We start from the raw sequence: 25,194 nt of genomic DNA, 5'->3' as shown, positions 1-25,194 counted from the left end.
TGATCCATCCCGCGCTTGACACATCGGCATATCGCAGTTAGGGGGAAATCCCACACATTTCATATTGTCGATGCGCAGAGGCCCTCGCAGACCTCACGGAGGCAACTGTTGGCGATCAGCTACCAAGAACCTGAACGAACACAGACACTACGTAGCTGAGACCGAAAATCTCACAGTGATAGAAGGGTCTCGTGACGGACGGCGTCGTCTCACACTACTGCAGGGCACAGAGAGCTGAGCAAGTAGCCTTTTTTGAGCTGACACCTCTTGGGCAGCTCGAACCGCACCGGTGCGTCCCCGAACTTGGGTTGACCGTGTAGTAGTCAGACAGTCTTTGCCCGTTTCCTTGGCGTCCCATGGTCCTCGTCAACTCTGAACTGTTTAATCGACTGTTTTGACATGCTTCCCTCACTTCCAGAAGACGGGGCTGACCACACCCACCCCCCTTCAGGCTTCTCTCCCCCCTTCTTTTCACATCACGCTTTGACGGACGGACATTGGGAAAACGGCCCATTTAGACCGTTTCGCTTTGGAGTCCACGGATGGTTCTTGATGACTATTTCTAGAAATTGCCGAGAATGAGAGCCGTTGAACACGTTCGAGTCAACTCCAAGAGTGGGCTATGTAGTACAAGTCTAGCGATAGTGGTGCTGAGGATCCCGCCTACGAAGCTCGGCGGAGACGCCGTCGGGCACTAACAGCAGGAGAGAAAGGTTCTTCATCCTGTCAGAACACCCCCTGCTTACGAGTTCGCCAGCACGCACCAGGCCTGACGAACGATTCTTATCATCAGTCGAGTAGTTAAGCCAGTTGTCATCCTTGTCCGCGAAGCAAGATGGTGTCCCATCCTGTGTCCGATTCTTTGAAATGCTATTCAGCAGGGTAGGCTGGACGTTGCCTTTGTGTGACGAGGCCCTGTGGTGCTAGGAAGCCTATAGACATGACCATGTTCGTCTGTTGAGCTAATTACTTACAGCGTGAACCAATTTTACCCAGCTCCGGTCCACCCCCAGCATCACCAAAGATCCCAGATTTCAGCGTCAGTCAGCCCAAGAAAACTTTTTGCAACGATCGATCGAATCCCGTCGACTGAACAATCCCCTCTCCCCATCACTTGATACTCCCCTTCATCCGGGGCCTTGGCCAGAGACTTCCGGGCCCAAGAAAGTTGTGAACTTTGGCTCTCTGGATCGTCTCGCTTGCCCCCAGCCATCGATTGGGACTGCTACCCAACAAACTTCTGCAGGAGCGAATAAAAGGTGATGATGGCTCGGCCATATCTCCTATTTGGCCAGAAAAAGAAACATAAACCTGGCCGAGAGATGTCAGACCAGCAACAAAGACAGCCAGGTTCCGGGGCTGAGAAGCATTACTGCAGTGTCACGCAACAATCACGATCTGTTCCCGCCGGGAATGAACTCCCGGTCGGTATGCCACACTGGCAAATCAATGTCTCATCGAATCCCCTTTGACGGACGACTCCGGGGACACGCAATCGGAGGCCCAATGGCGTCCAAGCGGTTCCCGCCGGCTATGCCTTCGTCGGGACAACTCGCGGCTAGGTCCCTATTGGCCGAAGCTCGGGATCAGGATTGGCGCGTGAATATGGCGAAAGCCTCGTTGCAAGTCGTTAGCCACAACTATGCAACCTGCAGGTGGTTGTAGTACGACTGTTCGAGTTGTCGGAGTTGCCTAACTAAGATCTTGCTGTTGGGCAAAGTAGTTGGTAGTGTCAACTCCGACGAGCCAAGAAAGATCGTTGGAAGTCCAAAGCCTTTTGCTATCAACTCCATGTGTCTACTAACCAACAAATCGTGCGTAAAACGATCTCAACAGGAAGCTCAGGCTTAGGAGATTTGCCTAGAAATTTCCAGGAACCATGGAGGACTGTCCAATTTCCTGAAGAAGAGGACCAGGTTGAACCAGTAAGTACAATCGACTTTTCCTACACAAATTGGACGCGTTGGTTGAGATGAAATTGAAACTGGAAGAGTTTTCGCTGACTGAGATCTGTGTCTGATTAGCAATTCTACACGTTGACCGACGACACGACTGAACGAGCAAATAACTAAGACTCTCAGTGAATCTGCGGATTCTGCTTCCTCTATACAATTTTCGAAATCCTTGACATTTTTGTCTAGGATTTGTCGAAAGGTTCCTTGACTCTAGCAATTGAGGCAATTTGTGTAAGTGCCGAGCGACAACTGGTTGATTTCTTACACTTGTCGCCAATCCATTATCGGTACGATATGTGTTGCAAAGATTTGAAGTCCCAGCTCAGTGCTGAATTCAAGGATGTTCCAAGAGCAACATATTATTTCTATGGCGTATTTTGATTTCTGGAGAGGCAGACAAGTCAATTCAGCTGCGAATTGCGTCTTGTACACCGCTTTGAAATGCTGCAAAATCGATGGCGATGGCGCAAGGAAGTAGTGACAATTGTTCAGGTTGTTTCTTCTACGACTTGTGGATTTCTAGATTTTCCAATGCTGAGACTCGCAGATTACCTTAGCGTCGGCCGAATCGAAAAAAAAAGCAGCGTTTCCGCGGACAGGACTTCAAAGTCTTAGGACGATTTTGACAGCCGCAGTAGTCACCCGACGTCTTACAAAAGTGTCTCACAAACATTTACGTCAACTTTGACACATTGCGAATACGGGAAACAAGGCCAACAATGAGCCAATGGCAGTCTATTTGTGGACTATACCAACGAATCAGCGCCTTTTCACGATAACCTGGGAGAAGCCTGGACAGTTCTATGCTTTGACCTCGCAGGCTCGCAGGCCTTCCCTCTCTCTTTCTCCCCGCAAGTTCGCAGCGTAGACCAGATCGGATGGCTGACAGTGTTTCTAGTTTCTATAGATTTGTATCAAGTCACGTGCGAAACTTCCTATCGAATTCATGCGTAGCGAACGTCGGAGGTCTGTAAAGTTCTGTTTGTCGGCTTTACAGAGCTTCCTCGTAAGTTGAATGATTTCAAAAGCCGATCCCTTCGAATCCGCGGGCGCCGAGCCTACCCCAACGAGCCGATTTTGGATATTCTCAAGCGGTGGCAATTCCTACCGGAAAAGCCTATACGTTGTACTACACCAGCGAAGTCTCCAACAAGCTTGACTGGAAGTTGTGGCCAATCAATACTGTTTGAGTTGAGCAAATAATGGCAACTAACGTTGGAGAGCGTTGAGTTGAATAGAGAGAGCAAAAAAAAAAAAAGGGCTCCTTTCCTGATTAGGCGATTACCTGCTCAAACGCGCTCACAGTCGATTGTTTTGCACGACGCCACATCTATCGCAGTGAGCAGAATAAAAAATAACTAGGAGAGATAGATATATGAATGAGGCGTTTTTCCCCAGACTTTTGTTGGGCGGGTGTTTGTGAAGAAGAGCAGTATTTCTGCAATGATCGTCGCGCGTGTGCAGAAAACGTGAATTGACATGGAATCATCAAACATGCGAGGCAGGGCACAGAGCAGCTGCAGCGGTTCAAGCCGCTCGAGCGCGTCGACGGGTTCAGCGTCGTCGGGGACGCAGGAAGCGTGAGCAAAGACGCACTCCCCCGATTTTCTCTCGTCCGAGGCTTGGACTTGCGAGAAAGAAGAGAACAGCTGCAGGAAGCATATGCTAACGGCTTTGGCAGGAGACATTTCATCTTTGACCGAGGTTCGTCGATACATGCAAGCCGGGCCGGCCGAGACAGAAGCACGCGGGCGAAGTCGCTCGGCAAAGTGGTCCAATTCTCTGCCCAAATTGGGCAACGATTTCGCTGACGATTGAGGAAACCCCTCGGGGTTTCTGGGACAGATTGGTATCCCGACGTGCCGCTGGTTATCCAAGCGAATCAACTGATTATCGGGCGTCTTGGGCTGGGGCACACGCTGCCGGAACTTGTGGCCGAGTCCGCGAGGAACGAGGCGGGCTGTCACCCGGGCACGATGGCAGCGTACTTTCACCATGCGATTACGCTGGAGCTGGCGTGTTTGATGAGCAATGATACGGTTCAGATGGCGATCGTAAAGGGTGTTAGGGTATGAGCGGGCTCCGACAGCAGTTTGTAAATCTTTCTGGGCACGAACGGCGTTTGATCATTGGTATTGCTTCGGGATTGTTGAACTATGGAATCATGAAGGAAGGGCTGTGTTTGTTCACTCGCTTAGGTTGAGCGAAAACGAATGATGCGGTGGTTATCACTGCGCACGTAATAGACCTCGGCAGCAATGAGCAATCGGAGTTGCAGTTTCGGGACAGACTTGGATTGTAGGTACTACTCAGGCTGAAATGACCTAGACGACCATGCTGTTATCTTTAACTTGGTCAAACGCAGACTTCATCGCTTTGATTCACGATGCAAACTGACCATGGCAGACCTTAGCCCGGCCGTTGCAATGTCTCCATGCTGCCATCAGAGCTAATACGAAGCGAGGCCGTCAATGTGAGAGAGATAGAGCGCGCTCTCGTTGACCAAGGGTGGAGGGCCATATTATTTAGCGACATTCGCTAGAAAGCTTCAACGGAGACCACGGGATGGTGCAAAGTAGTGTGTTTTCAGTGCTACTTCTCTTCGCGCAATTATTACCCAAGACATATCAGCAGTGACTCGCTATTTAAGCTAGCCTAGCTTGCATGTGAATTTGAATCGGGCTCTGATTACCAACGTGGTGAAGACTCTGTGTGATGGACAATGGACCCCAAGAATGCCGATGACGATAGCGCCGCCAGGACAACACACTAGAAAAGAGCGCCTAGCAGGCGCACCAGCATGCGATTGTCACGGTTTTTTTTTTTTTTTTTTTTGGTTTCAGTAGGCCAAACGACTCGAAAACGGTCTTTTAGAGCATATGGACTGGGCAATTCGGGGCTCGAGCTGACAGACTAGCTGCTGAAGACATCAGAACATGGCATTTCTTTGTTTTCCCGTAGCCAAAATTTGCATCGGACTGCTCCGAAATCGGTTACTGCGAGGAGACGGAGTCCTCCAAAGGCCGTGGACCAACAGCATTCCTTTGGATAACGGCGCGACGACGAATGCCAGGCAACACATGGATAGATTTGAGCAAACAAGTAGCATTCGTCCATGTCAAAGTCAGCAAGAAAGAGGCGAAGAGGAAGCGTAGATGGCAACAGTCGACTGCCGTTTCTCTTACGACAGAACAAACAACCAGTCGCTTAGAATGGCATGGCGGCAGCCTCGAACTGATGGTGTCGCACGAGATCAGCCACACAAAGTCAGTCCAATCGAGCCTACGTTGTTGACCCAAAATCGGACGAAAGACTATGACTAATAGATGGCATGGAGACCTCGCGATCTTATGTTCGTTTGCGTACAGTATTGAGTGTTTTGGTGTCACGATCATCAGTTCCCAATTCCTAGAAGGGATCGTTTGTGTCGCCAGCAAATACGCTTCTAGAAAGTCACACAAACGCCATGCAGTAGTGGCCAAAGTCTAATGGAGGCCTATTGAAGGAAACAGCCATGACTGATGGTTTCCAGAAAGCGAGATGCAAACTCCGGGTCGGACGAAAGGTTATAGCGATCTGGGTGGCCCAATTGCACACGAAATCGCGCAAGCATTAGACATTCGATAACAAAGCGACTGTTCTAGGGTGCCGCAAAATGCTAGCAGTAGGTTATGGATTAATGGACATACATTCGAGGGAATTTGTATTCGGATTGTAGAGTTCTGGGGTGTATTGGTAAGAGTTGGTGATTGCTTCGAAATCGAGCGACGTAGGTATCGGGAAGGTTGTCACGCAAGATCATGAGAGACCTGCGCTTATGTCGGCATCGGGACGTTTCGTATAATCTGGCTGGGAAGCTTCGGGGTAAGGTTTGGATTCGTCAGGCGATGGCGGTGCGAGGAGAGAATGGGAAGTGCTCACGAAGCCTAGCTGATCGCATATGTTAGTAGTTCCAGGTGCAGACTTACGAGGAAGAATCATGACTGATTCCCAGCGCTCACAATGGTGCTAATGCCCTCCGTAACAAGATGGGGAAAAAACTGCGAAGGTCAGAACAGCAGAAGGTGTAAGCGGAAGGTCAGTCCACAGGTCTAGCACAAAGAAGAAGGCTAGCCTAGATATTTGACTACTGACTAAAGATGCAAGTAGAGCATGAACTCCGGGTATTGCTAGCCCGGAGCAAGCTATCAGCACCTCCAAGATGTCAACGCCTAATCATATCCGACTATGGGATCAAAGTCACAAATCGTCTCTTGCTATCCACACTTGCCATATCCGTGATATCTCTGAATCCGGGGACGGCTGGATGAATCGCCGGGGGTCAGCCACGGCAGATTCTCCCGCTTCTTGGGCGCCGATCCGGGGCCCGGGCCGACCTGAAACCCGTGCGAGAAGTCCCGAAGAGCTTCGTTTTGGAAGATGGAGCACAAATGCACACAGGGGTTTGTTGGGTCACATTGAAATTGGGAACAGGTGGCCGTCGGTGGAGAGCAGGGGGGATGAGTGGGGAGTCTCGTCATCAGAAAGGAGGCAGCAGGGATATCCTCCTCACTCGAGACTTGCAAGGGGAGAAGGGAAGAAGAGAGAGACGAGGAGGGGAGGGGTGGGAGTTGTAATCGAGAGACGGAGTCGGAATCAAAGATGCAGTGCAATCTGCAGAAAAGTGACAGCCAAGGGGGGCCAAGAGTGGCTGTGCAGATGACATAATCGGGTCTATAGAGGTCCCGCTTATGTAAACGGATCCTCCGTTATCCGGCTATCTTACCTCCCCGGGTCCCTCGTATCGTGATATCCGTATGGGCATCCCGCGGTTTCCATTTTTTGGCGAATCCGCGTAAGCTGCCTTAGGTAAGCAGGAGGGACCTACGTGCACGTAAGCAGGAATTCACTGCCCAGAAAGACACTCGTCAATCTTGATTGGACAGCCTTGGCAGAGTAGGGGACTCTGCAGTGGACAGGCTCACTAAATTGCGGCTGCACTCACTGGGACTGGAACTGCCTGGGGACCGGCTCACTGCCGCACGGAAGCCGGGACTGTAGCACCTCCATGTTCATCCATGCCAAATCACGAACCTTCGTGTTTCGACATCGCCAGCCGCAGAGTCAATTCAACCTCCATCGAGCTTTGTTGTTGCCAGCCGAATCGACATCGCGACTAGCCTCACCATCCAGCTTCTCTTAGTCCTGTCGATCCGGTCAATGTCTGTTTGCTCCCGAGCAGCATCCATGGGACCCCTTTCTCTTCCGTCATAGTATTTCGATAGCGTCGTGTGTTGCTGCGCCTTTCCAACACTCCTTTTCCCTTCATCTCCGCCCTCACCCGACCGACTCGATACCGCTCGTTTTCCCTTCGCTGCTATATGGATGCCGATAGACGCCTTTGATCGACGTCCCTTTGACACATCGCCCCCCTGATTCTCGTTCCTGACCGGCGACTACCGCAACGATGCCGTCGGATCGCGATCACCGGTACGAATCTGTACCCCCCATCCCAAGTTACGATGAAGCTCTCGCCACAAGCGGCCCGGCCGACCCCTCAGAATGGCAGCAACCCCCGCGCTCTCCGCTAGACGATCGCTCCCAGGCCGAGACTGAGTCGCAGTCGCTGCTGAATAGAAATGGCCTCGCAACTTCATCACGTCGCCCAAACGGGTATAGGCCGCCAACAGTCGAAACAGATGACGAAGATAGCTCATGGGGCAGCGACGATGACGGAGACGAAACGGCATATGTGCGCCGGGAGATGCAAGAGCTCGAAATGGGGGATGCAGAGGACAGATCGCGCCCGTCAATATGGGGGAAACGGATACCATTCGCCCTCTCCTTGTCACGCTGGAAGTGGTCTTGGCGATGGCGGATGCCAAATTTGCGTCCAACAATTCGACTGCCCTCGGGCTCGGCCGACAACCCCAACAATCCGAACGAGGCGAATGCGACGACGACGAGACCGCGATTCACTTTCCCGCAATGGGACAAGGACAAGGCGCGGACGGCCATTATCATTTTTGCCCGGGTGTTTGCTGTTGTGTTCGTCATGGGCATTCTTTACGCACTTTTCATGAGCGATCTTTTCACGAGCATGGCTAGGCGCATGAACGGCGGACTGCGCTTCAACCCCGAGGATGTACGCTTGTACGTGCAGCAAAATGTCGAGGGCCGCCGGCTGAAGGCATCGGTAGCTCATTACACAAAATACGCCCACATGGCAGGAACTGAGGGCGACTACGCTCTGGCTATGGACGTCGAGTCCATGTTCACCAGAGCCGGGCTGGATTACGTCAACGTTGACGAATACTACGTGTACATGAACTATCCGAAGGCCGGAGGACGCGCTGTGGAGATTATTGGCGACGACGGGAAGCCGAAGTGGTCAGCGAAGCTGGAAGAAGAGGAAATCGGAGGAGAAGCAGCTGGACACCAGACGTTTGTGTTCCACGGACTATCCAAGTCAGGAGATGTTAAAGGACCTTTGATCTATGCCAACTATGGCGCGAGGTCGGATTACAAGAAGCTTGCGGATCATGGGATCGACACCAAGGGCGCGATTGCTCTTGTTCGTTATTATGGCACCCAGGCGAATTTGGCCCTCAAAGTCAAGGCAGCAGAGGATGCCGGCTTTGCAGGCTGCATCGTGTACAGCGATCCAGCTGATGACGGATTTAGATTGGGCGATGTAGCACCCAATGGCCGCTTCATGCCCGCCGATGGTGTTCAGAGAGGCTCCGTTGCGCTGTCGAACTGGGTCCTTGGTGACCCCCTGACTCCTGGCTGGGAGAGCAAGAAGAACCTGCCGCGTATGAAGCCCGATGAGAGCAAGGGTCTGACCAAGATCCCCAGTCTGCCCCTCGCGTGGCGTGACGCACAGATTCTACTACAGCATCTCAAGGGCCATGGTGAGCAAGTGCCGAAGGAATGGGCGGGAGGTGTTCCTGATATCGCGGAGTGGTGGACTGGCAACCTTTCTTCGCCCATTGTACGACTCAAGAACGACAACGACGTTGTTGAGCAGAAGGGCATCTGGAACGTGTACGGCAAAATCGAAGGCATTGAGCAGGATCAGAAGTCCATCATCATTGGAAACCACCGGGATGCTTGGTCATTTGGCGCGACTGAGCCTCACTCTGGCACGGCGGTGCTGATTGAGATGGCACGCATCTTTGGCACACTCGTCTCCAAGGGTTGGCGCCCTCTGCGCAGTATCGAGTTCATGTCGTGGGACGCCGAGGAGTACAACATGATCGGCTCCACCGAATTCGTCGAGCACAATGACGAACTATTGCGACAAAACGCATTTGCTTACATCAACCTCGACTCTGCTGTGGCAGGCAGCGAATTCCACGCTGCGGGATCGCCCGTCTTTAAGCAAGCTGTCCTCCGCGTAATCGATCGTGTCTTTGATGCGGGCCTGAATGCGACAGTCCGTGACCTGTGGAACCAGCGGGAGGGTGACCTGGAAGAGCTTGGAATGGACGGCGACTGGGTTCCCTTCCAAAACATTGCCGGCACCAGCTCTCTCGATCTCGGCTTCAGGGGCGCACGATTCCCCGCGCAATCCAGCTACGACAACTACGAATGGGTTCAACGCATCGGCGACCCAGAATTTGCGTACCACGTCATGATGGGCCAGATTGTCGGCCTCTTGATCCTAGAGCTCGCGGACAAGCCCATTCTACCATTCGACATGGTGGGCTACAGCGAGCGCATCGAGCGCTACATCAACGACCTGGCCAACTTTTGCGAGCACATGGGCGCTGGTACGCAGGACAAATTCTCGCTGGAGCCCCTCAAGAAGCTCATTGCGGAAACCAAGGTCAACGTCAAGGGCTTCTCTATGTGGGAGATGACATGGGAGAGCACAGTCATGGGCGGTGGCGGCTGGGAGTCGGGCGATATGGGAGACAAGCGCATTCAGTTCAACAACCACATGGCCGACTTTGAGACGGCGCTGCTGGACCTTGAACAGGGTGGTGGTGTAAGTTTTATCTCTTCCCTCTTCCGTGACATGCTATCCGTGTTTTCTGATTCAATTGCTGACGAATGTGTAGATCCCCGATCGCACCCAGTTCAAGCACGTCATCTTTGGGCCCCAAGCCTGGTCCGGCAACAAGCCCGTCACGTTTGCCGCCATTCGCGACGCCGTTGAGGCCGGCAACTGGGAGCTCGCGAACAAGCTCGTCGAGAAGACGGCGCGCATCATCCAGAACGCGACAAATGCGTTATCTGAGGGGGGGAAGGCTGCAGAGAGCAGCTGATCGCACCATCACTCCCATTCCCATGTTGGGCTTTTTCTTTTCTGTGTTTCGATACGACGATGGGGTGTGTGTTTTACCGCATTTTTTTGAATGCAATTTGAAGAAGACACATGTACGAAGGGGGGCCACTTGCTCCTATTCCCTTTTTTGTTTCTTTTCGTCAACTCCGTTCAAAAAATTCCATTTGGAAGATCTTCTGGGGTATGTCTATGCGCGCCTCGCCGCGAAAGCCTGCTGCCAACTCTGTTCTTGTGTTTTCTGGCATTGCAAGGAGTTTAGGGGGGATTTCTACCACACAAACAACCATTGTTCCGCAATTCTTTCATGTCCCAAAGGTACGATAGTTGAAACCTTTAACACTGCCGCGATCTTGTAGCGGAACGTGTGATTCGAGACTGTGTTTTGCCCGTGTTTCATCGTGATGATGTTCCGTGTGTCGTGATGAATATCATCAAGCTGTCTCACCCTTCTTTTGACTCGGACCTACACTTTTTTTTGAAGACGTGACGATTGTGGCGAGGGATAAGAAGTTCGATCGCTTCACTAGAAATGAGGTAAGGTAGGAAGAGAAAAGGCACGACACACGTATATACAATCAAGGCCACAAGCCACATGCAAAGCTTTTCCACCGTCTCTCTGTGCACGACCACATCCACAGATTTCGTCTTGTTCCAATTCATTGCATGCGCTTATCGTATAAACACGTTTTTTCTTGACTCTCTCTCACACACACGCAACCCTCTCATTTCCTTCTGCTCCAATCTCCAAACCTCACTCAACTAGGTTCTTCTCACAAACCCGTGTCGGCCACTACTTCCGTCGCCGCTAATTAAGAAACATCCATCTGTTCCCTCTCCATAATCCCTTCTTTCATTCTCCCTGCTCTCGTAAAGTGTGTCGTCATGTGGTGATTGGAGGAGTGCCTCCCGTCTGCTTCAAGAACGGGTCGACAGGTTCCAAGTACCGGTGCTTATTTCGGGTACAGGACAATGCCATCGTACTGCCGCCCCTTGATACTTTCGAGGATGTGGTAAAAGTGTCGCTTGCTGTTCTCGACCGAGGCCGAATCCTGCTGATTGCCGGCGAGATTGGAGTGGATGAGCTCAATGAGGCCGTTGAGGTATTTGGTGGTGACCTGTAGCCCAGTCAGTACTCGGGAAAAACAATGTACAAAAGCAGTGAGGGGGCTTACCGCCGCGTTTTGCTGTTCAAAGTAGTAGACGTATCGGTCGAGGATCTCAACAAACAGCTCAATCGATGTCGCTGTCTCCATGCAAGAATCTGCAACGCGCAGTGCTCTCTGAAGACACTCAAGCACTCTCTTTCCATCGCGGTACAGCTGCAACAGATTAGCAAATGTCGGTTGGTTGTGTATGTAGCCCAGACTTACCCCAGTTTCGTCGGCCTCGCCATTGACAGCCATTGGCGTGGCCCACCACAGGTGACTAGCGAGGTAGACAGCACGGCACTGGTCGGGCTTTCGCAGAAGCTTGCTGCCGTGCTGAGCGCACTTGGTGATGAGAGTGTCATAGTTCTCCTTGCCAAAGTTTCTTGTTTGGTGCAGCGCTGTGGCAATAACGCAGACGGCTTGGAACTGCGCCTTGGAGTCCGAAATCGCCTCCTCGTAGACGGTGAAGGCTTGAGCGAAGAACTCGTAGGCCACTTCCTCAAAGCCCGTCATATCAGCCGTCTGACCGGACGCGCAGAACAGGCGCAGTGCGAGCTCCGCCGCGCCGGCTCCGTTGACACGGGTGTATAGAGTGCTCAGAGCAGAGTGCATAAACTTGAAGAGGGCGTTGCTCTGGGTCTCCCAGTTGTCCTCGTAATGTTCGCGCGTCTTGAAGCGTCTTGCAAGCTTCATGCAGGCAGTGATGAGGGGCGGTGTCGTCGTACGGATCCTCTCGTTGCCTTCAGAGTAAGCCTTGCGGGTCATTTGCAATAAACGGAATTGTGTGTCGTTGTCTTCGCCATTAATGAGATGGACAATTCTGGCCAGCCAACCTTGTTCCTCCATAGTCTCGTCGGTCTCGACAGCCCGGCGTTGTGCAACACCTGGGTAGTTAGACGGTGTTTGGGAGCCCTCCTTAATGAGCACCTTCAAGACCTCCAAAACATTTTCCATCTGGCTAGGGGTAGAGATCCTTGTCTGGTCACGGAGTAGAGTGCGAGCGACTTCACCAGCAACGGCGCGGCGAGTGGGATACGACTGTGACTGGAAAAGAGGAACGTAGGTAGGGAGAGAGAGCGCGGTGAAGATGGAGAGGTAGCGGTTGAGAGGCGCTTGCAGCAGGGCCAAGAGACTTTGCTGTGCCGGGGGGGAATGAAGGTCGGCATTGTTTGCGTTTTCCCGGACTTTGATCGTGGCATACTCAAGAATTTGGTTGACAAAGTCTAGCCTCTCGGGGTAAATGTTGAGTGCCAGGTTTGTCAGTGAGCAGAGCAACGCTATTGTGTCTGGGATAGGGAGATGCTGCGCATCCACCAAGTTTTTGACTTGGCTGAAGAAAATCTCGTAGAGCTGCACGTTCTCCGGGATTCCCTTCTCTGCATCAGCCCCTTCTCCGTTGACGGCAGTCGCCTCAGTGTCGGCAATCGAAGGAGCTGGCTCTTCTGGCGGGGGTAGGTCCTCTGCGGCGCGGGCTTCGTTTTCGCTGCTCTCGTGCGCGGCACCGTTTGTATCGAGGTCAAGGGGCTTCCCATTCTCGTCCACACCGGAGCCTGGCGCACTTGATGCCTTCTCGGCCTGCAATTTCGTCTTCTCCAGCAGAGCTGATAGCGCCTCCTCCTCCTGCTTAGCCCGGTCCCCTTCTCCCTCATCCTTGGATTCGCGTTCGGCGTAATCTGACAAGCGGTCCATCAGACCAATAACAATGGCTTTTACATTGACATGGGGATTCAGGCGCGAAACGGCTCCGAGGAATTGGTCCAGAGTGTGTAGGTGGAAGTCGTCAGGGAAGACCTGGGTGATGACCTCGAGCAGGTACTCCTGTGCCAGGACATCGCGGCATTGCACAACCTGCTCTAGCAGAGGCGCAAGAATGCCCGACTTGTACGTCTCCAGATCCACGAGTTGGCTCAATCGGACGATATTACTTCCAACCAGAAGCTGGAGCTCCTTCCGCTCTCTCGTCCGTTGTTCGCGCTCGCGGGAGTGGCCTTGGTGTTGCAGCCGGACCCAGAGCTTGTTCATCTCGACAAAGTTGGTGAGTATGAAGTTGATCGAGTCGGACAAGTTGCCCTCGGGACCGTCGCCGTCACCCGTCGGTAGGTAGTCTCTGGCCTGGCCGGAAAGGTAATATCTGAGGAACAGGCCGCGAATGGGATGCTGCACGCCCCTGCTCATATCCATCATATCCTTCATGAGTTCCTTGACAGGCGCGTCGGGGATGGACATGTAGGCCGTGCCGACGGTGATCATGAGGTACAGACGCGGGATAATGTTACCGGCATACTGGACGAGCTCGTACAGGTCGGCGAGATGGTTGACGGGGTGGTTCTCTCGGAGATGGACGGAGAGGTAGCGCAAGGCGTCAAAGACAGCCATATACAGCTCATAGTACTGCTTCGGGCCCAGGCTACTCGTGCGCAGCTCGGAAACTAGGGTAGAGCTGGACGAGGTGCATCGGACTGTTAGTCTCAACCATTGAAGCTTATCGGGGGCATCGAGAGAAGCTGCCTAGGAGCTCCCGGGAATCCGGGGAACGGGGATGACGTACCAGCACTTGAGGGCATCCATGAGCTTGCTCGGCGTGTCGAGGCATTTGCGCATGAGGGCCGTCTGCTGGCGCACCGCGACCAGGGCATCCTCCAAGAGGCGTGCCTGGTCTTCCGGCGGCACAGGAGTCGCAGACATATCGAAGTCGAACCGGCGGGGTAGTTATCGATCGAGGCGACGTATATGATGCTCAGTTGTGGCTCATTGATGAAGAGGACAAACGACAGAGTCGGAGTGGATCGATTGCAGTCGGAATAATTGCGCGATGGATGAGGGCGCAGATGTCGGAGGTGTGTCGTCGGCGCACGCGGCTGCGAAAAGGGTTGCGAGGTGAGGTCCCGGGGGGTTCGTTGGAAGGCTGACGATGGAGTCCCGTCAGGTTAAGCTGGCTCGAGGCGAGTGCTAAGGACCGACTAGGCAGTGCTGCGGTGCTGTGCGATGCGAGCTCGGTGGACTGAGCCGTGGCTGGAGCAGTGGAGTGAAGGCCAGACACTGGCTGGCGTGGACGAGAAGTGGAGACTGTCCCTTTCCATTCTCTTGCGACTTGCCTGTGACGTGCCCGCCAGTGGGAAGTCGGAGAATCGAGCTGCCTGGAGGAGTGATTATGTAAGGCGGTATTATGTAAGACCTCATCCATCGAAAAGGGCGATAAGATAAGAGGGAAACACGCCTCAGGGATTCATTCCATGGGACCGGTTGAAAATGCAGTGAAAGCGAGACTCAAATTTGGAGTACTACATACGTAGTAGTCTTTTCTCCATGGTTCAATTGAACCCTTTGGATGGGTTAAAAACGCAGTGAATTTGAGGCTCGGCGTGCTTAGACAGGGATTGGTACTCGTCGGTACCACCCTCCTAGGTGGTGATTGGGGGAGTCGTCCCCCTTTCGTTGATGTCAGTAGAGTGTCTTTATTCTCCAGGCTGAGCTGCGTATGGCTTCTCCCCGTAGTATGCCTCTCTGTTCATCACATTGCACTCTCCGTATGCCTCAGTCCGGTTGCACACTCGAAGGTGAAAGTACTACGCAATCAAAGTAATTCCACCCATAGCCGACGCGATAAAGCAAGCAGGCTTCAATCATGTAGTAGTATCCTTAGCCGGAAGGAATCCAGGGCGACTCACTCAAGTAATCCTTCCTCTGTACCCGGTCAACTTCTGCTACATATTGGATATTCTCTTTCTTACTTAGGCCAACGAGCCTACTTCTCCCTATCCAAGGTAGTGGAAACTCTTGCCACTCGAGCCTCGACTCTGGACTACGGACTCTGGACTGCGCAAGGAAGTTTGACCAGGATCTCGAACAAACGTTGGCGCGTTGGAAGCAAAAGTTCTGTCTTGGACCAAGGGTCGCGGTATTACAGGCCAGAGTTCCGGCCAGCGCCCCCCGCCTTGGCTGCATCAGCCTGTGGGCTCAACCCGATCTCCGCCTCTCAACAGCACACAACCAACCTGACCTCTTGATGATCACAACGGTCAGAAGCAACGATAACATCACCAAAGAACAACAGTCCCTCTCATATGCCATGCGTCAGTTCATTGATTCGTTTGAGGTTCTCTCAGCAGCTGATTCGTACACTGTCACATGCTTGTGCAATATATCCCTACATTCAGGATGCCCCTCTGTCAATTCGCATCTTCACCCACCTCAGATAATACCATACCGTGTGCTTACTCCCTACCCGTGTGCCATTGCTGCATCATGCAGGATATGTGTGTTCGTGAACCCCTTTCTCCAACAAAACGCCATCCAAATTCAGACAGTACTCCGCATACTCTCCATTTTTGCTCCATCCCCGCAATCAGTGGGCTCGTGTCTATACTCACCCGATTTCCCGAGTGGGAAGGCCGAAAAAGCAGCCGAGAATATCCAACATCCACTACCTCCCAATGGTCTCAAGCTGTGAGGGACACAGCCGTAGCAGGAAGCCCACAGTCCGTCTGGAGATACTCAACAAGCGCCGTGTCAATTGACGCTGAAAATGCAGCAAACAACAGTGTTGCCGTCGTGCCGGGCGCAGGGAGATGTCGTATCCTCGGCACAATCTCCAGCTGCTCAATCCCCTCGACCTTGGCCAGCTCAGCGACCCACTCCATGCTATCGTGCTTAATGAGCGCCAGCAACCTCAGATCTGAGACGCTCAGCACCTGCGGCCCCTCCCACGCCGCCGTTGGTCTTCCGCCCTCCACGATGATACGCAGCCTAGGTATCGCCTTATCCAGCCGGCGGAGGTAGGTGCACATGGTAGCCCAGTCCAGCCGGTCACTCTCACTATTGCAGTGCATCACAGGCCCGTCCTTGCGGATGGTAAGCTCCTGGATAGCAGATCGAGAAGAGGGCGTCAGGTCTTTGAGGAAGGGCACCACAGCCTCAACGTCGCTACCGAAATCGAAGCCGTGTGGGCGGCCGTAAAGAAGGTGACTCGTCTCACGGTGGATGCGGCGGTTGACGGCCATTATTTCGGGGTGCATTATAGACTTGGGGCTAGCCGGGTGGTGATGCGCGTACGTCGTCAAGAAGCATTGCCTGTGAAAGGACCTCTCGATGATGCGGTATGAGGTGCGGCGGTAGGTGCTCAGGGCGCCGTTGTGCAGCTGATGCATTGCCTTATTGCGGACGGCGAGTCTTCTTTCACCAGCGTCGTCGAGGAGGTATTCGTAAATCATGATGCGGATTTCGGCGGGGATCCGCATCAAGGGGGATTGCTCTTCGTCCATGATGGAATCGTGGGGTTACGAGGTGTGGGAACTTGGGGTCAGAATCTGGGGTCGGAACTCGGGTGGGTTGGACGGGGACGCTTCTCGGATGAATGGAACTGGTGTCTGGAGGTTTGAACACAGCACAGAAACGATGAATGAAGATGCAGAAGAGTAACAGAGTCGGAATAGAAGAGAAAACAGGCGGAATTGGAAAATACCAGAGGCGGAAAGAGGGTCATCAGCTGGTCTTATGGCATCGTGTAAGGTACGGCAAGTGCCCCTGCGAAGGTGGAAGGTGAGCGTGACTTCCTTTGACATGTCTTTCCGAATTGGTACACCCACGCGTTCCGAGAAGCAGCCAAGGAGAGGGGTCCATCAAGGTGCCTTCCTAGTGACTGATATTGGCACTTGCTTCTGCCTCTAACTGCCCAAGTGGTCCTTCCCCCGAGTCGGAAACATCCCATCGGCCAATGACTCTTTTCCTTTCTTTTGATGAGCAGAACTTCGTCGCAGTTGCAGTTGCAGTGTGAACATCCAACCGCTGTGCCGCATGCACACGCGGGGCCCGACCTTGGCCGTCAAGGTCCCCTTGTTGGGGCCATTGGGGGGAGGTGTGGATCTCTCCGACCTCATCTCACCTTACCAATGGACCTCACCTACCTCCCCCTTGGAGGTTCCATTGCTTGGGCAGTCGGAGTCCCTCGTTGGAGAGTGGGTGTGGCAGCTATTTCACCCTGCACAACGGAGATTCACCAGCAGGCCAACAGCTGCTTAAACCAGCCGAACCAGCGTGAATGCAACTTGTACAATCAGCACTGCAATATGTAGCAAACATTATGCAATGCTCCACTGGCTGCTTACCGGCTGACTCTTCGCGAGGATGATAAGCAATCCTTCTTCACTAGTACAACTTATGGGGTGTCCAGACTAATATCGTATCTGTTCTTGACCAACGCTGTCCGCAAACCAATGCCTCGGTCCTTGTTTCGGACCAGCGCTGACGGCTTCGCGGATCACCACGGGGCTCCACATTCCTAGAATCGCGGGGGCCACCGGGACACCTCCGCTCCTGGGGTCCGATACCCGCCGGCTGCCTTTCACAAAGCACCTCAACTTAATACTCACGATGGAATCAGCAATCTTTCTACAAGAATTATCGTCAAAACGCCAATCCCGGTGCCATTTTCTATCTAACGATTGGCTACATGCTTGCCGAAACAACTTCCCAGCTCCCTTCCGCGCTACGATAGCATTCCACATTGCGAAATTCCGAGTACTCCCGATGACTAGTATATCTGTGGAGGAGATGACAGCTTGTTTACGGAATTTCTTACTAGATAAATAAACCCGACCATTTCCAAGACTGACAGCCAGACCCAGTCTGCCAACTATAATCGACCATTCTTCGACTTTCTGAGCTTCATAGAGGTTTCAACTCTGTATTGGAGGCAGATGATTCCAACAAACTCTACTGTCCGGAGGCGCAAAATGTATATGCGTACCCTGTATCCTTTGCCATCTTACCCAGCTTAGTTCAGCTCCCATGTCAAAACGCAACTTTGGCTCACGACTCACCACGTGTCTGGCAGTTAGTACGTATGATTCCCTAGAGGGGTCTGACCCTACTCGGCCTATGACGTTCATTCATGTTATGGCACTTGCTGGCCTCTTTGGTCATTCCAGAAGCAAGAATAATCTGAATGAGAAACACAAAAGTCAGCATTACGACTCAACCTCTCGAACGTAACTCATATCCCACCCTTGGGAGCTTAGGAGATGCAGATCTGACATGGCAGATCTTCAAATCGGAGCTTCAACCATTCATTGTATAGATACTGGTGGCCGCAGCGTAGTGGGAATCGATGAAATAAATACGGAAGAAATCTCAAGCAAGTTGGTATCATTCAAGCCCTCCACCAACAACACTCATCATACATAAAACACATCCTCTCCAAACAAATACCTCACAAAGCCTTGTCCAATGTCCCCTTCTTAACAAAGTCCTTTGTCGCAAACTCCCTCTCACCACCAGTAGTGATGTTCTTGTTCTTGGCCATGCCCTGCGAGTCGCCAGCCGCGGTGTCAACAGCAGAGTTGAACTTTCCACGAATCACCTCTCCCATTCCCTGTAACACAGTCATCAGCATCGCATATTCAGCAACAGTCCCCTGATCATACTAGAGGGTGTCAATAAACGTAGAAACTGCGCACATGTCCTTGTGCAAATGCACCCTTAATCTGCTGCCCAATGCCACCGCTACGCGTCGTCGGCGCATCGCCGCCGCCGATGGTGCTTGTGGCGGCTCTGGAGGTCGAGTGCGCTGCTGGAATCTTGTCGGTTGTCGTAGTGTGGGAGGTTGCGGTATTCACATTGGGGGTCTCGTACGTGTTTGCGGTACCCGCGGTCTCGGCGTTGAGAACTTCGGAATTCGTGTGTGTGGCCATGGTGATGGTTGCGTTCAAGCTTTGGTAGACGTTGGTTTCTTATGGCTGGTTAATGAGCCGAGTTATGTGAGTATTTGGTAACACTTCAAGTAGATATGATATACAAGTTCATTAAACCATCTTCGGAATTTATATCGAGAGAGGTTGGTCGTTAGCTTCCTTGAACCTGGTCTTGTGATGCGCCAAGGGGTGACGTCACGATAGCGCAAAGTTGGCTCGTGGCTCTTGTTGATCTGTGGACCTTCGGATCCGGGTTGCCGCATGGGTTGATGTCAGCCTCAACGCTTTTTCTTATCCAGGAAGCTAATTCTTATCTGTTTGAGAATATCTCATGAAGCGTAGTTGAGCATACCGGTATGTCAGGATGACCAGTTGTTGCACACCCCTAGAGATAGACTACATATGTCATATGTTTTTGAACATCTTTTGAAGAAGCCGCGTATTGCTGTAAAGCCTAGAGATAAGCTGGTATTATTACAAAAGGAACGCCTCACCCGATGGTCCCATGAGAAAACCTCGTCTGTGCAAAGAAAATGTACCAATCGCCTTGTTGATGTGTAATCCCCTCGACAGAAGAAAAGTTCGAATGTACACCAATGTCCCTGTCCATCCTACCCTTCGTTTTCTTATTCCCTTGCCTGGGACACCGGTGACTGAATGTTCATCGGCCTGAGCTTCACCACGCACCCAAGACGAACACCATACCAACAAAAGACCAAACCCACTTTGACACCTCAACCCTCTCTCCAGCACCGTAATACCCCCTACCGCCGCCCCAACCACCGCCACCATTCCCCCATCCCCAAGCGGCGCTGATTTCACACTCTCCGTTGAAATCAATGGTATCCGTCCTCCCAATAGGCGTGCAGAGAGACGATGATTCGGCAGCCTTTTCGCTGTTCTCGGTGCACGCGGTAACGTCGCTCCACGTCCCGTTGAGGCAGTATTGGAATCTGTCCGAGAGACAGTTGTACTGGCCCTCGGACCCCTCGCAGGATGTATCGGCTGCAATGGCGAGGTATGAGAGGTCCTCTAGGATCGTCGTATCTCTTGCTTGTTTGTCGAGAGCTTGCTCTGTGGTCGGAGATGGTGTCGCGAGGGTGCAGTTGACTAGGAGGGCTAGGAGGAAGAAGAGGAGGAGGAAGGTTGAGAAGACGCTTTTGCGTCTGCATGACTGGAGGTGTGGAAACATTGCGAGAGAGAGAGCGCCCCGAAGAGTGTTACTGAAGTGATTTTCTATAGCCCTGAGGAGAGGAAAATTTCGCTTGGGGAAGGAAGGAGAGAGCGGTTGTTCTTCAGCCCAAAGGACGGAGTGCTTGGGTGGAAAGGCTGAGACGAGCGTGTAAGTCGGCACATGAGCATATATGGTACTCAAGGAGTACTGCAGGTATATACTCTCCCCTTCCCCCTCCCCCCTCTTTACAGCTGAAAGGTCTTGCCCTAGAGTTGGCCAAGAAAGAGCCCGAGAAACATGGCAGACAGATCGGAGACCCATCGAGGAATGACGAAGTTGATCAACAGTCACGACTCACCTATGCTACCCATGGAGCCCCTGCCGTCCTAGTAGGCTCATGGAGAGACCATGACTGTGAACACATGCCGAACCCCTTCGCTCCCGCCATATTGTCTCAGAAACTAACTCCTCTCGCCGTAAAACTGTCGGAGCCTGCTTTCATCTGAACGGCTCCAGACCGTCGCTGCGTTGTCAGCTGTACCGGCGTAGTCATGACAAGACCATAAGACGTGTAGACATGCCATTGGACAATCCCTAATCTAAGGTAGCTCGCTCACCGAGCGAAACTTCACATTCAAGTTTCCCGTCATTCTGATGCGCAAAAAGCTGCAAGAGAGAAAATAGCATGGATCCTACGGACCTCTAGTCATATAGATCGGCCGAGCAAGCTGTAGCTTTCTTAAGCTTACACTCTAGCTCCTCCAACGAGACCTTCCTAAAATTCTCCGGGACGTTTTCATGCATAAACGGTTCCCCATGGCACGGATTATTCGGCACAGACTTGGCTTAACTCGTACACGCCCTCTGCCCCATCTCCGACTGTAGAGGTTGCAAAGAGGTCCGCAATCCTGCAGGAACCCGGCTCAGAACATAGAAGAGCAGGTGGGACTTGGCCAACCGGCTCCAATTCTCTTGAACGTGAAATGCTGAATGTGTCACTCTTTTCCTTTTGGGCGTTAAGCTAAGTAAAAGCAGAGTATGAACGCATCCCAGGAAACTCGTGAACCGGTTCGTGATGTCCGACGTGTTCTCGCGTTGGTCGATGTTGCTAGTCACCTAGCGCCAACGCTACCCTTTCCTCCGCGCACCAATGAGGAGGCTGATGCCTGCAGTTTCTGGAAGGCTAGCCAGCGGATAATTGTCTAATTATTTTGTAAGGCTGTTGAAGAGGAAGATCCTTTTGGCATTGCTTTTCTGACAATCGTCCTAGCTGAGCTGCGGCTTCGCTTGCATCCCTATCCAACCCGACTTTTCCCGTGTTCTTTTGGAAATAAGAGAAGCTGACTGCATACAGTTAAGTAACGATTGAAGAATAAACAAGAAGGATCTTCTCATTCCAAACATGCTTCCAAAAGCCGAGATTGAGATGATAGTAGCCTCCTGGACGGTGACGCGAATCTCCAAGCTTGAGTCAACCATCTCACTATACACAAGCTGTGTCGCCTTCAGCTTCTGCGTCCTGGGGGGCATGTGTGATCATTAACGACTGGATTAACCAACTGTCGAGACTCTAGTCTGCGTTACAGACAACATTTAGGGGCACGACGTTCTGTTTCGAGCATGCGGGGGAACGATTGATCATATGTGACGGTTGGTTGAGTATATACAAGTTCTATCTTATTAGACATTAGGAAACCCATTGATGACAGCGCGTTCCAGCTCTTGGTCTGTGCTGCTGTGAGCTCTCTTCCCACAGTCCGAGATGGCCCTGGGCCCTGAATGATGCGTCGTTTCTCAGGTCTCGTTCGCACGTGTTACCCATGCTTTAAGTTCAAACAACCTCCCATGTTCTAGCAGAACTAATTGCGCCATGCTGAGGATATGCAAAACACGTGAAAGTACATTAGACATCAATCGTCTTTTCCGTAGTAGCAAAAAGAAATATGACCTCCCCCCCTTCATCGGCGGTAGCGAGGGGTCGCGCTGGCAGTACCGTTCCACTCGGGGTACTTGGTGGTAGACCAATCACCATCGTCAAAGCTCGTGGTAGACTCCGGAACCGAGGAAGATGTTGTCACACTGATGATGCTGGTGACAAAGGTTGAGGGTTGAGGGAAAGAGCTGGGCGTCTGTACCCATGAGGTTTGATAAGTGGTCTCATAGACTTGGGTAGGAGTCGGCGGCGTGTGAGCCTCTGTGACGCTTGTGCTAGTAGAGGTAGAAGATGTAGTCGTCGAGGTTGATAATGTTGATGATGTTACGTTAGGTGGAAGAGCAGATGATGGTCCCACAGGGGGAGCGACATAAGAAGTCGGCGCAACCGGGGTCTCCGTGGGCGAGGGAGGCTGAACGATGACCACAGACGATTCAACTGGTGTTGAAACCGGTTCACTTGGAGCAGCCCATGTTACTGATGACTGAGGGGGAACCACATTGGTCTCGGAGGAACTGGAAACTGCGGCTGCTGAGGATGATGCTGGGGGTGCCGCAATAGATGTCCATGTCGATGGAGGCTCAGCTGCTCCCGTGGAGACACTGGCGGACGGCGACGGCGACGGCGATGGGAACGCACTGGCAGTACCCTGGGTTTCCGTCGAAGGAAGAGGCACAACACTGGCGGTGGATGAGCCAACAGGTGCTGATGATGGTGCCACTGGGGTTTCTGTAGAGGGCGGCAGCTCGAGAGCAGATGTCGATGGCGACGAAGGCACTGGCGAGGATGGGCTAGGCGACGCCAATGTCTCGCTTAATGGGGGAGGCACCACGACAGGGGCGCTCGAGGACGGTGTGGATGAAGGAATTGCAATGCTCGAAGGGATGCCAGGCGTACTTGTTGAAGAAGGAGCTGGCAGAATAGACTCGGAGACTTGAGTTGACGGTGCAGCTGAGGAGGGTGCTGGCTCAACAGAACTTGGCGGAGGAGCAACCGGTGGCGTTATTGGTGCCGTCGTGGGAGTGACTGTCAAAGGTGTTGATTCAGGGGTAGGCTTTACGCTTGGGTAGACAGTGACGGTTGCTGGGCCGCTGTCCGTGGTGCCATCGACGTTCACGATGATGAGGGATGTAGTAGATGTTGTCTGTACTGCAGACGAGATCTGGGTGATGGTATCGGTGACTCTCTGCGTGACCGTTGTTTGAACCGGCGATCTTGTGATGGTGACAACTGGCGGGTCGGCGCTGGGACTTCCCTCAACATTGACCACTGAGTAGGTCTTTGTTGGCTTTGTGCCACGAAGATGGAGGAGACGATCGATGAGGGGGATCGCGTTTGCTGCTGTGGAGACGGATAGCAGCAGCGGGAGGGGAGCAGAGGGCCGCATCTCGACGATGGACCACCAGCTGCTGGCGGTGTGATGTGTTTGAGAGATAAAGAGAGAGCTCGTCTCAAGTCAAGTATGGTGCCTCAAGTTGACAGGCCTGGTCGATGCTGTGCTTCTTGCTGTTGCTGCAGGATGAAGGACGGGCACTGACAGGATGGTGGATATCGATGTCGATCGAATACGATTAGTTGTAAAAGCGACTGTAGGGTATACGAGGAAAAACTGGAGAAGCAAAAGGAAAAGCAAACAGGAGGATGTGCGGGAGCCATGATGGTTTTACTGCGCTGCACTAGCAAACGCGGATGGCTGGGTGAGGGAAGCTCGGAAAAGCTCGTGATGGGAAATGTTGGTGGTTGGGAGGTTGAAATGGCTCCATTTTGGTGGTGGTAGTGCAGCTTCCAAGGCGGTTTGACAGTTGATCCAGGGGTTACTTACAAGGGACTTGACTGCATGGGGGGATTTGGATGGAGGGGTTAGGTGCCTTTGGCTGGTTGGCCAGGGACACAGCGACTCAAGGGCACCAATGGCGGGGGAGCAACAGGCCTAAAGGTGACGGGAGGTGGGCAGAAACCAGGCACGCGTGGCACACCAGGTACGGGCTGGGTTGAGCGGCTCGCTTAGCTTGCCGAGGTGGATCCGTCGTGGCCAATGGGAGATTGTAAAAGACGGCTGCCCAGCCACCCGCGTTCCTGTTGCTGTTGCAACTCAGCTGGCGGAGATTTTAACACTGCTGCATCTAGACCTCGCAGGAAGCTACCATTAATTGATGAAAAAGGGGAGATATGCTAGCGAAACTTCAACGGCAAACAGCTACTAGTGACGGGACTGTCATTCGGGTCGCAGGCTGGGGTTACACTTTGTCGAACCACATCCTGCCTGGCATGCCCCTGTACAGTGCTGGATGGTTTTTCGAGGTGCGAGGTACCTTAGTATTGTTATGTAATTCAGTGTCACTAGCCACCATGGAGAAGCCACCAGCCGCGAATGACATGAGCCACGTAGAGCCGGAAAGGCCGAGAGCTGTCAGCAAGTGGCGGTGCAGCCGGAACCATAGCTCGCCGGTGGCTCGTGCATCAGAGCCTTGGCCTGTGGCTTGCCCCTGCGTCCTCCTCTTCCTCCTCCAGACGAACCCTTCCCCTCGACTCTCCGCTCCGCTCCCATCTCTGCACCGCAGGCGCTTCTGTCTGCCCGGTCCACTTCCTAAGCTTCTTCACAAGAAACAGTCGCCAAAGTCGTGCAAGGGCAAGGGAGCTCTGGCCCCCAGCGTGCATGTCATCTCGTAGGGCAGCAGGGTCGCCGTCGATCACACCTTGCGCGTTTGTTTGCTCTATCATTACTCTTCAGCCTCGGATATCCGTACTAACTAATTCAAGGTCTCCAGCATCTAGAACAATCCCTTTCTACCTCGAATCAATGCCTCATTCATCATGAATTGAACAGCGAACATACCCCACCGCATCGGGCTGCAGCAATGGTGCACAGGAACGCGAGACATTTGGCAGTGCTACCTCGATTACGCATCTCTGTGGCGCTGACAGCAGCTCAACAGGGTTGGCGCCTTGGAGGATGGAAACATTTGGACCTTCTGGTCGCTTTCTGTGGACCTCATCGCACTGCCCGCGCCGCCCAGAAGTCGT

The 25,194-nt window shown here is 52.8% G+C and overlaps 9 protein-coding genes across 9 annotated transcripts; 3 read left to right on the top strand and 6 right to left on the bottom strand.

Moving 5' to 3' along the window:
• Positions 1 to 3,449: 3,449 nt before the first annotated feature.
• Positions 3,450 to 4,030, top strand: CTAM01_14264 (uncharacterized protein; the record flags this gene model as incomplete). The annotated part of the gene is made up of 3 exons (XM_060530265.1): positions 3,450 to 3,527; positions 3,611 to 3,659; positions 3,801 to 4,030. 3 exons carry the CDS (start codon positions 3,450 to 3,452, stop codon positions 4,028 to 4,030), a joined length of 357 nt encoding a protein of 118 aa, XP_060375174.1.
• A 3,371-nt stretch (positions 4,031 to 7,401) lies between these two features.
• CTAM01_14263 (PA domain-containing protein) lies at positions 7,402 to 10,207 on the top strand (the record flags this gene model as incomplete). Its single annotated transcript, XM_060530264.1, has 2 exons — positions 7,402 to 9,927; positions 10,001 to 10,207. 2 exons carry the CDS (start codon positions 7,402 to 7,404, stop codon positions 10,205 to 10,207), a joined length of 2,733 nt encoding a protein of 910 aa, XP_060375173.1.
• A 970-nt stretch (positions 10,208 to 11,177) lies between these two features.
• CTAM01_14262 (vacuolar protein sorting-associated protein 35) lies at positions 11,178 to 14,060 on the bottom strand (the record flags this gene model as incomplete). Its single annotated transcript, XM_060530263.1, has 4 exons — positions 11,178 to 11,342; positions 11,400 to 11,546; positions 11,598 to 13,815; positions 13,924 to 14,060. 4 exons carry the CDS (start codon positions 14,058 to 14,060, stop codon positions 11,178 to 11,180), a joined length of 2,667 nt encoding a protein of 888 aa, XP_060375172.1.
• A 52-nt stretch (positions 14,061 to 14,112) lies between these two features.
• CTAM01_14261 (uncharacterized protein) lies at positions 14,113 to 14,559 on the bottom strand (the record flags this gene model as incomplete). The annotated part of the gene is made up of 1 exon (XM_060530262.1): positions 14,113 to 14,559. One exon carries the CDS (start codon positions 14,557 to 14,559, stop codon positions 14,113 to 14,115), a length of 447 nt encoding a protein of 148 aa, XP_060375171.1.
• A 1,255-nt stretch (positions 14,560 to 15,814) lies between these two features.
• On the bottom strand, positions 15,815 to 16,636 carry CTAM01_14260 (uncharacterized protein; the record flags this gene model as incomplete). The annotated part of the gene is made up of 1 exon (XM_060530261.1): positions 15,815 to 16,636. One exon carries the CDS (start codon positions 16,634 to 16,636, stop codon positions 15,815 to 15,817), a length of 822 nt encoding a protein of 273 aa, XP_060375170.1.
• Positions 16,637 to 18,582: 1,946 nt separating this feature from the next.
• On the bottom strand, positions 18,583 to 19,063 carry CTAM01_14259 (uncharacterized protein; the record flags this gene model as incomplete). The annotated part of the gene is made up of 2 exons (XM_060530260.1): positions 18,583 to 18,744; positions 18,830 to 19,063. 2 exons carry the CDS (start codon positions 19,061 to 19,063, stop codon positions 18,583 to 18,585), a joined length of 396 nt encoding a protein of 131 aa, XP_060375169.1.
• A 676-nt stretch (positions 19,064 to 19,739) lies between these two features.
• On the bottom strand, positions 19,740 to 20,255 carry CTAM01_14258 (uncharacterized protein; the record flags this gene model as incomplete). Its single annotated transcript, XM_060530259.1, has 1 exon — positions 19,740 to 20,255. The coding sequence occupies one exon, from the start codon at positions 20,253 to 20,255 to the stop codon at positions 19,740 to 19,742; it is 516 nt and encodes a 171-aa protein (XP_060375168.1).
• Positions 20,256 to 22,195: 1,940 nt separating this feature from the next.
• Positions 22,196 to 23,557, bottom strand: CTAM01_14257 (uncharacterized protein; the record flags this gene model as incomplete). Its single annotated transcript, XM_060530258.1, has 1 exon — positions 22,196 to 23,557. The coding sequence occupies one exon, from the start codon at positions 23,555 to 23,557 to the stop codon at positions 22,196 to 22,198; it is 1,362 nt and encodes a 453-aa protein (XP_060375167.1).
• Positions 23,558 to 24,519: 962 nt separating this feature from the next.
• CTAM01_14256 (uncharacterized protein) lies at positions 24,520 to 24,840 on the top strand (the record flags this gene model as incomplete). The annotated part of the gene is made up of 1 exon (XM_060530257.1): positions 24,520 to 24,840. One exon carries the CDS (start codon positions 24,520 to 24,522, stop codon positions 24,838 to 24,840), a length of 321 nt encoding a protein of 106 aa, XP_060375166.1.
• Between the last annotated feature and the right edge of the window lie 354 nt (positions 24,841 to 25,194).

The sequence above is a fragment of the Colletotrichum tamarilloi genome (assembly GCF_030869305.1).
Source record: "Colletotrichum tamarilloi strain Tom-12 chromosome Unknown Scaffold_117.1, whole genome shotgun sequence".
Classification (NCBI taxonomy): domain Eukaryota; kingdom Fungi; phylum Ascomycota; class Sordariomycetes; order Glomerellales; family Glomerellaceae; genus Colletotrichum; species Colletotrichum tamarilloi.
The sequence above is the reverse complement of the archived record's forward strand: the minus strand, read 5'-3'. Positions and strand labels throughout refer to the sequence as shown.